This window comes from Sceloporus undulatus, chromosome 1, assembly GCF_019175285.1.
Source record: "Sceloporus undulatus isolate JIND9_A2432 ecotype Alabama chromosome 1, SceUnd_v1.1, whole genome shotgun sequence".
NCBI lineage: Eukaryota > Metazoa > Chordata > Lepidosauria > Squamata > Phrynosomatidae > Sceloporus > Sceloporus undulatus.
This window is the reverse complement of record NC_056522.1, coordinates 212,733,405-212,751,073: the sequence shown is the minus strand read 5'-3', so window position 1 is coordinate 212,751,073 and position 17,669 is coordinate 212,733,405. Positions and strand designations below refer to the sequence as shown.

Below are 17,669 nucleotides of genomic sequence, written 5' to 3'. Positions count from 1 at the left end.
TTCTTATATCTTGCCTTTCTCCCAATACAGGGACTCGAAGCGACGCACAAGTATAAAACAATACAATTTAAAAACCATACAAAATCTTAAAATACATAAATATACAATTTTAAAAACAACAACAATAACAATAATACATTTATTTATACCTTGCCTCTGCAATGAGGTCGAGGCGGCTTACAACAATATTAAAACACTTTAAAAGACAATAAAATACAATGCCCCATAAACCCACCCGCCCTAATCAATTAATCACAACAACAAACAATAACAATAAAACAATACAGTTAAGATGATTAAAAATTAACAATAAAATGCACTTTAAAATTAATAATTAAACCCAAACTCTTGAAAATAGTTCCTTCTTTGATAATAACCAAAAAAGAGAGGCTTTTATGTGTGTGTGGGAGGGGGACCACTAAGACTTGCTCTTTAAGTCCTTTCCACCTGATGGCGTTGTTTTCTGAGGCCGAGAGAGTGTGACTCTCCCAAGGAGACCCAGTGGGCTTCATGGCAAGGGGGCAGGATTCGAACCCTGGACTCCAGAGAAGGAGTCCAGCACTGGAGCCACTCCTGCTGCAGAGATGCCATGGCGAGGCAGGAAGGGAGGAAAGCACGCCGCGGGGGCTTACCTGGCGGGCATCGGTGGGCAAAGGGCACTCCTGCCTCAGCTCCTCCATCTCAGGATGCTGCCCAGGAGGGAGCCAGTCCTGCTCAGAGTCGCCTCCCGAGAGCAAAGGAGAGGAGGAGGAAGAAAGAAGGCAGCAGGGCTTGTCTTCTTTGGAGGAAAGTGGCAGCGAGAAAGGCGACTCTCTGGCGCCCCCAGGAGGAGGGAGAGGGAAGGGCAGCCTACCTTTCCCCAACACCTGGCCTCCATCCTGCCCCCTGTCTTCTCTTCCAGGAATTTCCCACCTGGACCAAGGCTGGGAAGCCTGGCTTTCAATTTTACTCAGATTACTTTTTATTGGAGTGTGCTGAGCTTCCTCCCCTCCCCCTCCAGTCATGGCCTCCCCCTTCCCCCTTTTGTGGTGCCTTCTCCTCCTTGGCCCCTGGTCCCCTTGCTCCCCTGGGCCTTCCAAGACTCCCACCAGATTGGAGGGTTTGGTTTGAGGCTTTTCAAAACCAAAATTAACAACAGTTCAATACTGTTTTAAGGATCATCGTTTCATCCTGTGGAATCTTGGGATTTGTAGTACAGTGAGGCACTTGGGATGTTCTCTGCTACAGATTTCTGGTCCTCTCAACTAGAACAAAGCCTCTGGGGTTAGGGTTGCAGGACCCCCTGAGAATGAGGAAAAACCACAAGTAACACAAACACTAATTCTTTTACCTGAGAAGACACCTCTCTAGGAATCTCTAGGTCCTCGAGTGCATCTCTGTGGTCAACATCTGCCAGACATCGACCATAAACTTGTGCTGGAGGAGCTACAAATGCCTAGTGGAGTGTTCTCTCCAGGTCCTTCAGTTGCTACTGCAACATGGCTGCATGCAGTGGCAGGACTTCTGCCCACCAGAGGAGGGACCTCTGGGGCAGGACATCTCCCCTGCCCTTTCCCCAGCCTCCGTGGGGAGGAGGAGTGGTCTCCCTCAGACCTGTTCTGACCCCCAGCTGTCACTCTGGAGATAGCTGGAGGCCGGGAAAGGTCTCTAGGGAGGAGTAACTGGCACGCACCGGTCGCTCCTCCCCTCCCCGCCCTTTTCCCAGCCTCCAATTGTCTCAGAGAGGCAGCTGAAGGCTGGGAAGAGGAGCCAGAGGCACGCGCCTGTGTTTCCTTCTCCCCAGTACCATTTTCTGGCTTCCAGCTCGCTTGGGCAGATAGCTGGAGGCTGGGAGCAGGGAGGATGAGGAGGAATGGGTACCCCTGTGCCGGGCAAAATGGCATTACGGTACTAAGCCATTTACAAAGTGTAAGCTAATAGCCCCTACAAGCTGGATACTCATTGTAGCAACCTACGGAAGGATGCCAGGCTGAGGAGTTTATCAGACAAGGGAAATTGGAAGTATAATCTAATGGTAATCCAAACACAATTATGGGGTTTAACGTTATTGCGTGATAGACTACTACACGCAATTTTGGGCAATGGGAAGTCAGTCCGAGTGCAATAATGGGGTTTCACATTATTGCATGAGAGGTGATCACACACAATTTCAGGCAATGGCAAGCTATTTTCGGGCAATGGGAAGCCAGTTTGAATGCAATTCAAATTCACGTAAATTCACTGAACTAGCAAATTCACGTGAATGTGTTCTGGCCCCACTTTCTTTTCATTTGAAATTAAGAGAAATTCCTCCCGTGTGATAAACTCCTGAGTGAACCCACTGAGGTTGAACTCACAACTTTGTGGTTTCTGAGTGAGTGGCTGCAGGACAGGCATTGAACTACTGCACCACCAGGGCTCTCTTCTTATTCTTATTATTAATATTTTATCTTGTCAGAAGAGGACCTGGCAATGATAAGAAGCTGGGAAACCACTAATACATTCCCAAATTCCCTTCTGAAGCCTTCCCCAACACACCCCATGCCTTCCTTTTGTTGTTGTGGGCCTTCAAGGAATTTCCAACTCATGGCAACCCTATCATGGGGTTTTCTCAGCTAGTCTTTTCAGAGGCAGTTTCCCATTTCCATCCCATGAGGCTGAGAGAGTATGGCTTGCCCAGTGTCATCCAGTGGATTTCATGACCGAGCCAAGATTCAAGTTCTGATCTCCAGAGTCATAGTCCAATGCTCAAACCACTACACCATGGCACTGTCTACTTGCATGGTAGGCAGAAGTCAGGCTGGTTAAGCTTGCCCTCCCTGCCACCACTGGTATTGCTTCGTCTGTACATTGTTTCACCAGCTGCATTTGTGCACACTGTCACAAAAGCTGGGGACAGAGGAACCCTGCCAGAGTTGGCCATCTCATTCTTGCCACAGATTACTAAAAGAGCGCTGTATCAGGATTTGTGGGTCCCCCCTCTTTCTTTTCTAGGACCAGACTGGGGAAACATGTGTCCATCCTGATGTGCTTGGATAACAGGTCCCACCGTGCTTCATCATGAACTATGCTGATTAGGGTGAATAGGAATTGTAGTCTAATCTGGAATTCCACATTCTTGCCATGGATGTTTCCAATGGTTCCCAAACCTTTACCCTTCAGATGTTTTGGACTTCAGCTCCCAGAATTCCTGACTGTTGGCTAAGCATTCTCAAGCTTCTGGGAGCTGATGACACCTGGAGGAGCAAAGTTTGGGAATCACTGGTTGAGTCCAAGGTGCCTGTATACAGGTACAGGCTAGCACTGGATAGCTTGCTGTCCGAGGACAAACTGGCACCCACTACCATTAACAAACCATTGGGTCTTACTTCCCCAATAACAATGAGACAATATCATTTACTGTATCTGAGGCCACATGCTAATTTAGGGGATACAGGGGGGCATCTCTAGTTCTCTGAGCAGCCCATCCATCAGCACCTGTCCCCTAAGCAGCTGCCTCAATGCTGTCCAAGGACAGTGCCAGCCCTGGTACTCCTGTGTAGGGAGTGGAGGAGAGAGGGAACATGTAGCTTACATTAAATTGTAGGAAGGCACATATGCTTAAATTAGTCCGTGAAAACAACAGACAAAGATGGAATAGGAGATCAGATCCAGCAGACAGGAAAGCTCCACCGTTTTGGATAGTTCAGAAGATGTATGAATTCTGGAGGTGCCCTGCTAGATCCAGCCAAAGGCCTGCCTTAGTCCACTATCCTCTTCTGGATTCCCGCTGGAAGCCCAATTGCAAAATGTGCATACCACCAAGTGCTAGACAGAGGGATGCTGCTTCTGATACTGAGCTGATCAGTAGCCTTATCCTCCATTAATTTGTTCAGTTCCCCTTTGAAGCCATCCCAACTGGTAGTTGCCATTATATCTTGCTAATAGCAAATATTGCATAATACAGTACAATTCCTATATCCAGTCTCCCTTAAGAGGGCTAACCTCTTTATGAAACCATGCCCTATTAGGAACGGCTTAGAAAGCTGGGAATGTTTAGCCTAGAGAAGAGAAGGTTGAGAGGTGGTATGTTGAAGAGGGGGCAAGATTGTTTTCTGCTGCTCCAGAGAACAGGACCCGGAAGAATGGATGCAAGCTACAGAAAAGAGATTCCACCTCAACATTGGGAAGAACCTCCTGACAGTAAGGGCTGTTCAACAGTGGAATACACTCCCTTGGAGAGTGGTCGAGACTCCCTCCTTGGAGGTCTCTAAACAGAGGTTATATGGCCATCTGTTGGGGTTGCTTTGATTGAGAATTCCTACAAGGCAGGAGGTTGGACTGGATGGCCCTTGCGGTCTCTTCCAACTGTATGATTCTATAATTATATGATTCTATACAGTGGTGGGGAAAAAAACATACTTCTTCAGATTTCATTAGCTGCACCATTACATATAATTTAACATAAAATAAAACTTGGAAACATTTTTTATTGTAAATCCCAGGATCCCTTGTTAAAGGATTCTGGGAACTGTGGTCCACAAAAGAAATATTTCTGAGGTCTGCTCCAAATCTTGTCTGGTCAATAAAATTCTTTTACTTGTTCTCCTTGCAACTTTATATCCTAGACCTCTATGGCAAAATAACTGTGTATATGTGTGCATGCAAGCATGCCTGGATCTGCTGTCTGGTGGGTGTCTAGGTGCAATGTGTCAAGATCCTGTGCAAGTGCCTCTTCTACCAGAGTACTGCCAGGACAACTGGCATCAACAGATAAATTCACTATCGGATTCTGAATAGATGAGATTTGGGTGGTGGTCCATTTTCAATGTCCCCCCATTCCCGGAGAGGTCAAAAAAGCCCCAAACCTGTCCTTAACCTGGTAATAGACCATAACAATTGTAGCACTAACACATACCTTCTAGCCTCGAAAGTAGAAGGAGATTCCCACTTGATGAAATAATGTTCTTTTTTCAGTGAGCTCAGGAAACCAATATTGTAGAGTGTTATTACAGCCAGTGTGGTGTAATGGTTTGAGCACTGGACTACAGCTGTGGAGACCAGGGTTCAAATCCTCACTCAAGCATAAAAATCTACTGGGTGACCTTGGGCAAGTCACACTCTCTCAGAGGATGGCAATGGCAAACCCCCTGTGAAGGAACTTGCCAAGAAAACTCTATGGCCCATATCACACGGAAGGACTTATATTGCCAAAACATTGCTGAACTGTTGCAGAAGCACTGAAGGTGGGATCATCCATCACACTTCTAAAACGAAGCATTCACAGGGAAGCCAGGAGAAGCCATTTTTTAAATATATATTTTTTAATAATGAGATATCCCGTTATTCAAAAAATGGTTTATCCGTGCACACTTCGTCAATGGAAGGAAAGTGAGAAGCCTCAATTACATTTTAGAAGTACGATGGATAATCCCACCTTCATACTTCTGCAACAGTTCCGCAATGTTGTGGCAACGTAAGTCGCTCCGTGTGATAAGGTCCTAGGACAGGGTCCCCATAAGTGACTAATGACTTGAAGGCACACAACAACAAACAAATGAAAAAAAATTAGAGGCATCTCTAGTTTTTCTGCTGCCTTCCATAGACTAATGGATCCACTTTCCGACTGCCTTCCCTAAACAAATGGATGCTTTCGGTAAATAGATGGGAACAACACAGGCCTCTGGATGTTGATAATTTGCAAATCTCAGCTATCCCCCAGCCAGCATAGCCAGTGGTAAAGATTTCTAAGTGCTGCAGTCTGACAGTATCTGGAGGGCCAGCCAATTTCCAACCCAACTCTAAGAGAAGAGAGAAGGATTTCTGGTCTATGCTCCTCACACTGGGGCACTCTCAGTAGAGCATCCTGAGGCCTGGGGGAGTCTGGGTCCCAAAACAGCCTGTTGGGGTTGATTTCTTCCTGTGGCCATATTGCCTCCTTAAAATGAGGCTGTGTGAGCATATTTCATGCTGCCAGATCTAGTTATACAGAGAGGTCAGTTGTTTGACCAAAGCTCTAATCAGCTGAGAGGGAAAGAGGAGGGGGAGAGAAAGAGCAGTCAGCTGAGAGGCTCAGAAACCAAGCCTTTTGCTTGGTTGCAGCTTAGGCTGCTCCCTGACTCCTCTTTTGCTGATTCCCACTGTGATTATGCACGGTTGGTTTATGATCAAACTTCAGAGGTCAAGATGAAATCATTTCACACAAAACAGAGGGCTCTAAAGCATTGGCGGGGAGTGGGTGGAGTTAAACATGTGAGCAATGTCACAAATCTGTGATGGATCTCATTGAGGAACAGAAGTGCAGCATTCTGTCTTGTCTCGAAAGATTTTCACAGTAAAAGCTGATTCCTCTGTGATTTGCAATTGTGTGAGACTGCAATGATTTTGTGTGTCTTGGGAGAGTGGCAGGGATGTAAACTGATTAGGGCCAGGGATGGGGAACTTGCAAATCCACCTCCCAGATGGGGTTGGACTGCAGCTCCCGATATGCCTCCTTTGGCTACACTGGCTAGGATGGATGGAAGATGCCGTTTAAGAACATCTGAAAGGCTAACCAGTACCTTTCATACTATATAACTGTAGCAATATGATTCCTCTTTAACTACCATCCTATGAAATCCTGGGATTTGTAGTTTGGTGAAGCCTGAGAACTCTCTGGCTCAGAATTTGAAAAACCCTTTTCTAAACTACAAATACTAGGATTCCACAGCATGTTACCATGCCAGTTAAAGTGAAATCATAATACTATATCTTTTTCCTTCACATGTATGGGTTTCCCTTTCCAGGTCCTGATTAATGGCATTTTACTTATTTATTTGCTCCATTTCTTAGCTGCCTTTACATTACAGTCTTTCCAAAGTGCTCTAAAGATAAAAACCATAACAACAGCAACAACAGGGATAATTATATTAACTATAATGTGTTTTAAATAAAACTGATCCCATTAAATTACAGTTTAAAAATAGTCATGATGAACCAGAACTAGTAAAATATTTAATTAAAATCCAGAGGGAATAGATCAGCCTTTGAAATCCACTTAAAAGCAGCCACAGAGAGGGTAAGCTGTCTGTCTAGGTCTGGGGAGAACAAATTGCAGCTCTCTAGATGATCTTGCATTGCAGATCTCTGCAGCCTTAGCCAGCATGACCAATGCTGGGGGAAGCTGGAGACTGTACTTGACCCACCTGACTCTGAAAAGAAAGCTACTTTCAAGCCACAATTGAGCCAAAATGAAGCATTTTCAAATCCCAGTGATTTACAGCTCTCCTACTGATAATAAGCACAGGCCCACATCTTTCCTGTGAAAAAGAAAAAGATATGTTGAAGCTCGATTGGACTGCCCCTTCAGTTTGCCTAGCCAAGAAATACAATGTACAGAATAATTATTTTACACTACAGATACCCTTGTTTTGTGCCGAGTTCCCAAAGCCCTGGTGAGATAATTCAAACTGCACAGTAACCTTTGTCAAATAATTGGAATTTTTCTTAAATTTCAGAATTGAGTGAATATTGTCAAGAATTAATCAGTAGTTACAGAAGTGGAAGAAAGGAATTGTTACTCTACCAAATATCACATTCACCAAAAATGACATTGAGGATGACTGAAAACAGCAATCTTGGAAAGAGACTGCAAAGCCTTCTCTATTGGCATTCATGGTTACATGGCATTGCAGTACAGCTCCTCCTCATACAGCTATTGAACTGGAGTTTGACTTCATTTCTGGATTGTGTATTTTTTAAAATATATCTGCTATCACCTCAAAGGCCCCCAAATGAATCCTGTCACCCTCTTAAAGTGATCAAGCTGAAGTCTTTTAAGGAAGAGCACACAGGGGTGTGTGTGTATGATTTCTGAGCCAAGCAGAGCTAAATGCAACATACAGATTTTTTTTAAAAGGCCCCTAAGGACTTTTATCACATGAGGCTTGAAAAGTGGAATTAAAGCAGGTGAGTAGTTGCTGTGTGGCTGTACCTTATCATCCAACGGTATATCTGTCCAATAGCTGGCCTGTAGTCCATCTGCTGCTGGAGTACTGCTTTTCATTGATGGGCAAAACCCATCAATGCCCCCCAGTCACACTGCTTTTGTACTATTTATTCAAATCAGTGATGTCACTATGGTTGTGCAAGAGAGTATGGACCATACCAGGTGAGACCCTAAGGAGGGGTGACACCACAGCTCCCTATATGTCTCTGTTTGGCAGAAATGAGCGGCTATGTTTGTTTGTGTCCCTTTAAAATGCTGGTGTGAGTGGGGTGAGGTTCATTCAGAGGAGAAATAAGAGGACCCAGGGTTCTTATTTTTTAATATTTTTTATTCTTTTAAAATTTTATTTAAAAGCATCACATCTAACCAAATGTTCATTTTATACACATGAAACTATGTACAAGTAAATATATTTAGGCTGTGCATATGATATTGTAATTTAAAGGTATAACTTTTTGCTTGTTGTTTATGTCACAACTATTGCCATTACAGTCAGCGAGAGACAGGAATTACAATTTATGAGTAACATTAGTAGAAAAAAACACTACTAAGGATTCTGCATGGTGTGGCATGGGAGGAGGTTGGTTTGGTGAGGAGTAACACCATGAGTGACTGCACTGGGTGACACCAACCCTATTGATGCCACTGATTCATATGTGATTAGTTTATTTTTTATTTTTTAAAAAAATTAACAGATTGTCACGATCACACAATTATGCTACAAATAAATAAAATAAATACAAACCTAAAAGCATGATGGTAAGGGACAGGGAGGCAGGGCTATAGAGGCCAAACTAATATCAAAACTAATTTCTACTTCTCAACAAAACAAAAACAGCAGTGCCTTATTTCACATATCACATATCACATGGCCCTGATACTAAAGGATTTCCCCATCAGAAGAATAAATAACAAGCTCTTTGTGTACTGTGGATGCCGTAATGAACTCTGTCTCAACTGTGTATATTGGGGGAGGGATCGTATGGCCTTTCTGAAGTTATTGGATTCCAAAGGCCTTATCATACCATGATGCTATAGCATCATAGCAATGGATCAGTCTTGCTACCACCTTTGCCTCACTGCATGACATCATTGTTGTCCTGTTATTCTCCCATCTGAGACCATCATGAAAGTGATTTTTACACACACACCCCCAAAAAAAACCCTGTTAATGGCAGTCTTTGCCACAACTATCTTGTCTGAATTGCAGTGCAAAAGTTAAGATCCACTTTAATGGCAATTTTGGGGGTGAGCAGGATTGGTGGTCCTGCTATGGCTAGGAGAAATGTGATCAGCGAAAGAGGAGAAGGGGTGTGTGGACGTTTCCTTTTAAACTTTTCTTTCTAGGCTAAATGACCCCTTCCACCACCACCACCCCAGGGCCTGTCAGAAGCTGAAACTTTACTACCCCCATGCTTCCTTTTCCAGCCCTGTTCTTTTGCTAGAACACTATAATGTTATGGTGCCCCCCCCATCTCTCTCTCTCTCTTTCTCTCTCATACACACACACTAAGGAAAAGCCAAAACAGTCCTACAGCTTAAAACAATTTATTTTGCTATTTCTTCTGGCTGCTTCCTTCATTCAGGCAAACTAATTATTGCATGGGGATAGACAGATCAGTTAGATTGATCAGTAGCTGCTGACTATAATCTGCAATTGATTAGTGAAGTTTGATCTGACTTGATTTTGGGGGTGTGCACACACATGGAAACGTAAAAGGGAAAAGGTCCTTTTACAAGTAAGAGTGCTTATGATTTCTATTTTGAGGAAGGGGAATCAGTGTGTGCATGTGCAAACTAGGCAAAGAGGTGGTACAGTTGGTCCTTGGTATCCTCTGGGATTAGGTTCCAGAGGCCTCCATTATATACACTTGTGCTCAAATCCAATTATATACAGTGGCATTGTAAAATGGTATCCCTTGTATGAAAGGGCAAATTCAAATTTTGCTTTATGGAAATTGTTTGGGGTTTTTTTTTTTGGGGGGGGGATATTTTCAAGCCATGTATAGTGGAATCTGTGAATGCAGAATCCATGGATACAGAGGGCTGACTATACTTGGTGACTAGTTCCAAATGTTGTGTGTGGAGATTTTGCCATGAAGGAAGGCTGAAATGCAGAGACGATACTAAATGTGTGATAGGACAGTGATTAGTCCCACTTGCATGGCACCTTCCAAAAGAGTGCTATTTAATGGGAGAGGAGACGATTGTGATAAGACCCCAAATCCCAGCACTCTTAGGGAATAGCTAGTGGTTTCCACATCAGTGAGACTGAATTTGCTCTGGGTGTCAAGGAGCTATCCAAAATGCTGGACCCATTTGAGGGCTAGGATTCTTCACCTTGGGAACTAAAGTTCTGACTGGAACTCAGAACAGATTACAGTAAATGCTTCACTGACATGAAAGCTACCAACCACCATTACCTAGACATCTAGGGCTCTAAACAGTGGTAAGGAATGCTGGAAGCTTTCATCCAAAAACATCTAGAAGACCATGTATTATCCCCATCTTTGTTGTAATAGATGCGAATTAAATGGGGAATATTCTTAAATGTTCTCTACATTGTTAAGATGTGACAGACAATGTACACAAATGAAATGAAACAATATGGGATTCTGTGTATTGGTCATCCACATGATGTCGGGGAGTGTTTACACTGTAATAGCACAAGCTGGATGTATCATATGCTCCTGGACAAAAGGTATATTGTTCAATTGAGAACACTATGCCTTCACCGAGCAATGTGTGAATATATCCTCCACCACTTTCTAGGTAGCATATTGACTGGGCAATGTACATAATCTATATTGCCATCACTAGCTTGTGAACCTCTTCCACAATGACTGATGATGCATAGTAAGTTGGCAACAAACTTTCCCTATCGAGAGGACTGAGGCATAGAGCCAGACAAGATAAGATTTTTCCATAAATGCAGACCCTTGAACTCATGGTAAAATGATTCTGTTATTATATTAATATTATCAATATTTTATTGTGTGTGTGTGTGTGTGTGTGTATGCGCATGCTGATTTGGGAAATGTGGAATGCCAGGTGAGTGAATGGGAAAATAAGTGACAGTCAGGATTTGATCTTGCATGAGCATGTTGACCTGGGTTGTATATGGAAAGCTAGCTGGGTGAGACAGGGGAAGAGGTTAATCTTTCTCATTTTTGCCTGCCAGATTTTTCTGTCAGCTCCAAGCATTGCAGCCCACACAACAATCATAAACTATTGGATTCTTCCAATTCCAATTTTGTATTTTTATCTTGTTTTGGCCATGACAGAACCATGGTGTTATCAATTATTATTTTGAGCTCCTGTACATATGATTTACTTTTATTTAAAAAAAAAAAACAGATGGTTTGTTGTGACTGAAAATGAGGGGGAAAAGAAAAGAAAAGGAAACCCATTTTACATTCACCTGAGAAATCTGTTTTACACAGAAGAAAGGTTATTAAAGAGCAAACGTCTGTCTGAACATGGAGCTGGAGTGTTTGCTCAATCCCCCCCACCCCCCAGAAATAGCTAGAGAGTGAGAAGGACAAAACTGTTTCAGTGCCTAGAGTATCCTAGGCCATCATTTGTTTTTCATGGGCACAGAACATCAAAGCCAAAGTTGTTTTTATCCAGACTTTGTATTCACCCTTTGTATCCAGCCTCTTTGAAATAATTTGTTTTCTTCTGTTACAGCTCACAAATAGTTCAATTTTGCTCAAGAAATAACTCCAGAGTGAGCCAGTGCACTGGGACCTTGCCATCTGAGTCTTCTGCCTCCAACAAAGTTAAAACAATTTTTTCTAATATTGGGATTGATTGACATTCTTTGCCTCTACACCACCTAAAGTTTTCCTGATCCAAAACACAAAGACTTCTTGAGAAATTCAAACCTACACAGGAGCCTGTGGCTTCACAAAGGAAGGAGACATGATGGGTTCCACGGAAATTATCTTCTTTGAATTGCAAATGGCCATTAAATTTCCTTGACTTTGAAAATCTACCAGTAATCGCATCAGCCTGCAGATAGCCCTCCCTACCATCTGAACTAAGACCAAAAACAGAAAATATAGGCCTATGACTAACATCTTCAATTTTTTTCCTCCTGTTTGCCTGATAAAGAAGCCAGTGTGACTTCAAAAGCTTGCAGCATGTCATTGTACATTTTGGTTGGCTCAATAAAGGTATCGTTTGAATGTTTCTAGAGGATTTGATTTAAGGTAGGACACAAAAAAGCAATTTCAAGAAAATCAAGCGTGGCAGTCCTTCAGATTCCATCATCCTTAGTCAGCATATTGATGGGAGTTGTAGTTCAATATCTGCGGTACACTAGGTTGCTTGTTCATGTCTTAGAGCAAAATAAGGAGAAATAAAATTAAAATAATCTGAGTGGGAATGTTCATCTGTTTCTCAGAACACTGTAGGATGTGCCACAACACAGATCAAAGCTCTGTATTTCAGGACTCTGGGGGTACAGCCTTGAATAACTTAATGAAAATAATGACAATAACTTAATGATCTGTGTTCATGCGAAAGTTCCCAGATTCAGTCCAGATAAGGCTGGGAATCCCCTGCCTAAATCACCAGAGAACATTTGCACTTGGCATTTCCTGTATTTGCAAAGAACATTCAGTGGCAATTGAAGGACTCCAAAATGAAAAGGCAGCTGAGGTGGCAGCAACTTTTTCTGGATGTGAAAATACCCATTGCCCATACAAAGAGTTTTGGCATCTAACCAATATTCAATATATCTAGGCCTATTGCAACCAAGGTGGCCTATTAAAGACTTACCAAACTGCCACGTGACATTGGCATGTGCTATGTGAAAAATGCTAATTATTCTACACCATTCATTCACTTCAGAAAGCAGGTCAGAGAGAAGAGAAGATCTCTTTTCTTTTTATTTTAAAAGCATCACATGCCTTGCTTTCTTATGACTTACATTCCGATGTGGTTTATGTCTTGTCTTCTCCCTTTTATCTCACCCACACATCTTCAAGTTGTCAGATCTTCTGAGTGATGTTATACAAACAACTCCATTATTGATTTTTACCCTCTTTTAGTTTTGCTTCTCTTGTTGCCACCCTAGTTCTTGTTCTTACTTGTTAACATATTCATGTCTTGTAATGGGGCACTCTTTTATGGCAAAGCCTAATGCCCTGAGAGCACAAACTGGGGTTAAAATAGCACAGAACAGTGCCTCAGAAACTATGGAAAGGGCCTCTATCAGGGGCTGGACCTAACAGGCAGTTGCCAAAGGCTCATGAGGCTGTCCTTTGCCTGGGTCCAATTGTTGTTGCTGTTCCTCAGTGTCACTGCCCATCAAGGCTGGCTCTAGGAATTTTGCCACCCTAGGCGAGAAATATTTTGGCACCCCTGTCGCCCCTCATAATTATTTTCACTCCTTGATTTCACCAAACTTGATTTCATTTGTTAAAGGTAAACATGACATAAAACTTAGGTTCCAATCTCTTGTCATAGTATTGACAATTAGTCAAAAAGCCAATTAGGTTTTTACATGTTAAAGACTTTTTTTTATTACTGTGATATTTGGAATGGAGACTAATGCATACATATTCCTTCTGTAAGCTGGAAGCATTATTCATTCTAATAATGTGAAAAATCTTTATCCCATCACCATGAATTTATGGGATGGTAGTGGTCTTTCTATGACCCCTAAAAACTAAAACTCTTCACCCAAGGGGCAGAAAAGGGTGTCACAAGAAAGAGAAGAAAACCAGTAGGGTCACCAGGTGAAAGGACCAGGGCTCCAGCCACACTGGAGAATTAATGCAGTTTGACACCACTTTAACTGCCCTTGGCTCCCATGGTGACCGGCTGTCCTAACCACAAAGGAGGACAAGGCACCGCAAAATGTAGGGCTTTCAAGTAAAATGGAGGACATGACCAAGGAAAAGCTGAAACCCCTCATATAAATATAAATTCATATTTCTTAGCGATGCTCAAAAGGGAGGATATTTTTGGAATTCCTCCTGGACAGAAGACTGAAATGTATGATATACCCTGGAAAAAGAGGACATCTGGTCATCCTGCAGGTTCCATGCTATGGAGCCCTGGGATTTGTAGTTTGTTGTGGCTCCACTGCTCTCTGACTGAGAAGGCAACATCTCCTCCAAAAACCCAAATCCCAGGATTCCATAGCATGGAGCCAGGGCAGTTAAAGCAATGTCAAATTGAATTATTTCTGCAGTATAGATAAAGCCTATGAAAAAAGGATGGGAATGGCTCCAGGGCAAGAAAGAAAAAACACATAGAGTAGGCACAATCACCAAGAGTGGGCAAGCAAGCCACACTCTCTCAGCCTCAGAGAAAGGCCATGGCAAAGCTTCTCTGTACTCATATTGCCAAGAAAACCCCAAGATAGGTTCGCCTCAGGGCAGGACAGATCTTCTCCTCTTCCAGGACATGTCCTCCATTCCAACCTTCTGTCCAGGAAGTATTCTAAAACATCCTCCATTTTGAGCATGACTAAGAAGCATGCATTAACATTTCTAGGAGTGTTTGGAGCTTTTCTTAAGTCCTGTCCTTCCTTTTTCTTGAATGTTTGTGGTGCCTTCCTTTGCAGTGAAGACATCTGGGAAGAAGACCAAGCTTTTAAAGTGGATTTTTTGGAGCCAGTGTGGACTATTTGTTTGCGCATTGGACTATGACTCTGGGTTCAAATTCCATCTCGGCCATGGAAACCCACTGGGTGGGAGCATCACACTCTCTCAGCCTCAGAGGAAGGCCATGGTGAGCCTCCTCTGAATAAACCTTGCCAAGGAAACCCCATGAGAGGGTGGTCATGAGTCAGAAAGGACTTGAGGACACAGGGACAGACAACAACGACAACAAGTGATGGGAAGGGAGGCAAAGGTGGGTGGATAGGGAAGGAATAGGGCCAAAGTCTGGGGGAGAGGGAAAAATGGGGCCATGGAAACCCACTGGGTGACTTTGGGGGAGTCACACTCTCTCAGCCTCAAGGAAAGGCCATGGCGAGTCTCCTCTGAACAAACCTTGCCAAGGAAACCCCATGAGAGGGTGGCCAGGAGGCAGAAAGGACTTGAGAACACACAGCAACAAACAACAACAACAGCAAGGGGGTCTCGGAAACAGAGAAAAGGGTGCATGAATGGGAAGGGAGGCAAAAGTGGTTGGATAGGGAAGGAATAATGAAAAGTCTGGGAAGGAGGAAGGAGTTATGGAGGGAGGGAGAAATGGGGCCATGGAAACCCACTGGGTGGGGCATCACACTCTCTCAGCCTCAGAGGAAGGCCATGGTGAGCCTCCTCTGAACAAACCTTGCCAAGGAAACCCCATGAGAGGGTGGCCAGGAGGCAGAAAGGACTTGCAGACATACAACAAACAACAACAACAACTACAAGGGGGGTCTAGGAATCCGAGAAAAGGGTGAGTGCGTGGGAAAGGAGGCAAAAGTGGATAGATAGGGAAGGAATAAGGGAAAGTCTGGGAAGGAGGGAGGAGCTATGGGGGGGAATGGGGGCATGGAAACCCACTGGATAACTTTGGGGGAGTCACACCCTCTCAGCCTCAGAGGAAGGAAGGAAGGATGGATGGAAGGAAGGAAGGAAGGAAGGAAGGAAGGAAGGAAGGGCAGAGGGAGGGAGAGGGACAGGAGGAAAGGAAGGGAAGGAAGGAAAAGAGAAGGAAGATAGAGATAAGGAAAGAAGACAGGGAAGAAAGGGGGAAGTTAGGAAAGAAGGAAGAAAGGGGAGAGAAGGAGGGAGGGACAGGAGGAAAGAAGGAAGGAAGGGGGAAGATGAAGGAAGGAGAAGGGAGGGAAGGGGAGAAGGAAGGAACTCTGGGGACCAAGGTCAGCCTCGGAGAGAAACTGTGGCAAGCCTCCTCTGGGGGGGGGAAAAAATTGCCAAGAAACCCCCGCTAAAGGGTGGCTCTGAGTCGGAAAGGACTTGAGGATAAACAACAACAGGACTCTGAGTTGTAAGACTCAGAGAGGAGGGTGGGCAAATGGGGAAGGAAGAGGGCTGAAGTCTGGGAAAGAGGGAGAACTGGGGCTGGGAGACTGGGGAGCTCTCTCTGGAGTGGGGGGGGTGTACCCAGAGCTCCCTGCCCCAGTCCATGCTGGCAGCCACCTCCTCTGCCTCCAAAGACCCTTTTCTTCGCTCTCTTCGGCCAACCGGCCTGGACCCTCCCCACTCGAAGGCACCACCGCAAGAGCCCTTCTCCCTTTCCTTGGTCCTCCTCCCTCCTTGTTTGCCTTCCCAGAGTTTGTGGAGGCCCACACTGAGGCCGCCCCCTCCTCCTGCCTTTTCCTGCCTCCCCCTCCAGGACCCATAGGCCCAGCAGCCCCTGCCAGCGACCCAGAGACAGGTTTCAATGCCATTTTTTTAATTAAGGGGGGGAAAAGCTGTTGCGCCGTCGTAGCGTCCCCTACTGTTTTTGCACCCTAGGCGACGGCCTAGTTAGCCTATATGGATGAGCCGGCCCTGCTGCCCATTCATCTGCTTGTTCCAAGTATGAAGAGAACAACAGAAGGAAGGAGATGGAGCCATATCCCTGACCCACTGTTATACTTTGTAAGGCTATAAGGATAGCATGGGCTTCCAATGTCTATTGAACTGTTCTCTGTGGAAGACTTTGGCTGACACACAAGCTGCATCTGCACTGCAGAATGAATGCAGTTTGACACCGCTTTAGCTCCCATAGCTCAGTGCTATGGAATTCTGGGATTTGTAGTTTTGTTATTTAGCCTTCTCTGTCATAAAGTTCTGTAGCCACAACAAACTAAAAATCCCAGGATTTCATAGGATGGAGCCATGGCAGTTAAACTGGTGTCAAACTGCACTCATTCTGCAGTGTGGCAGCAGCCATGGATAACATGAGAATTGTCAGACTCATATAACTTCTATTTTACCTTCAAACCAGATGTTGAGTAAGGAGAGGACATGACAGGGGATTCTCCTGTTAGTTGCTCCACCCTTCCCCATATACACATACATACATCAGTTCCTCATTGTCTCCTACCTGGTGTCATGTAGGACTTCACATGCAGTATATGCCAGAAGCTGAAGTGTGTGATGGTAGAAGTACAGTGGGATTCTTTATCCACAGATTCTTTATCCATGGATTCAAACACCTACATCTTGAAACTCCAAAAAGCAAACCTTGAGTTTGCAATTTTACATAAGGAACACAATTTTGCTATGCCATTTTATTTAATGGGACTTGAGCATCCATGGGTTTGGAAACCAACCCCCAGTGCATACTAAGGGCCCACTGTACTGGGGAAATGGTGGATGCTTCATATTCTGATTCAGCTTTTAATTAACAGTAAAAGAACCGGGAAAGAGAAGGAAGAACAGGTGGCACACTGGGAACTTTGAACAAAATAGTGGGCACATGGAACCTAAATACAAGGGCTGCTCCACAAAAAGAGAAAGGACGAGGAAAAGGGGGGAAACTATGTTTGAAACCACCATAACCATGAGGGGATCTAGTACATGCTGTATGTAGCTGTAAGTCAGGCTCAGGACAGGCCCTACCATTAGGCAGAATGAGGTGGCTGCCTCCCAGGGAGCATATTACAAAAGAGCAGTGTATTGTTAATGACTCCATTTCTGCTGGCTGTGTTTTTCTTGTCAGGGATGGGGAGAGGTCCTTATGGGATTTTGTGCCTCTTAACTCAAAATAGCTTGCCTGGATCTGGATATTATGCACTTGATTTGGATGGATGGGAGAGGCCATTTGC

The 17,669-nt window shown here is 44.2% G+C and overlaps 1 protein-coding gene across 4 annotated transcripts in view; it reads right to left on the bottom strand.

The window, feature by feature from the left end:
• Positions 1-13,028, bottom strand: part of SLC38A11 (solute carrier family 38 member 11) — a 63,529-nt gene extending 50,501 nt beyond the window's left edge. For 3 of the 4 annotated variants that reach the window (XM_042447016.1, XM_042447015.1, XM_042447017.1), the window contains exon 1: positions 633-755. In XM_042447016.1, the coding sequence (XP_042302950.1) occupies positions 633-680 (48 nt within the window). In that variant the 5' untranslated portion in view covers positions 681-755. Of the gene's footprint in view, positions 1-632; positions 756-12,881 lie in introns of those variants that run through there. The other variant, XM_042447018.1, reaches the window with a different exon arrangement.
• Between the last annotated feature and the right edge of the window lie 4,641 nt (positions 13,029-17,669).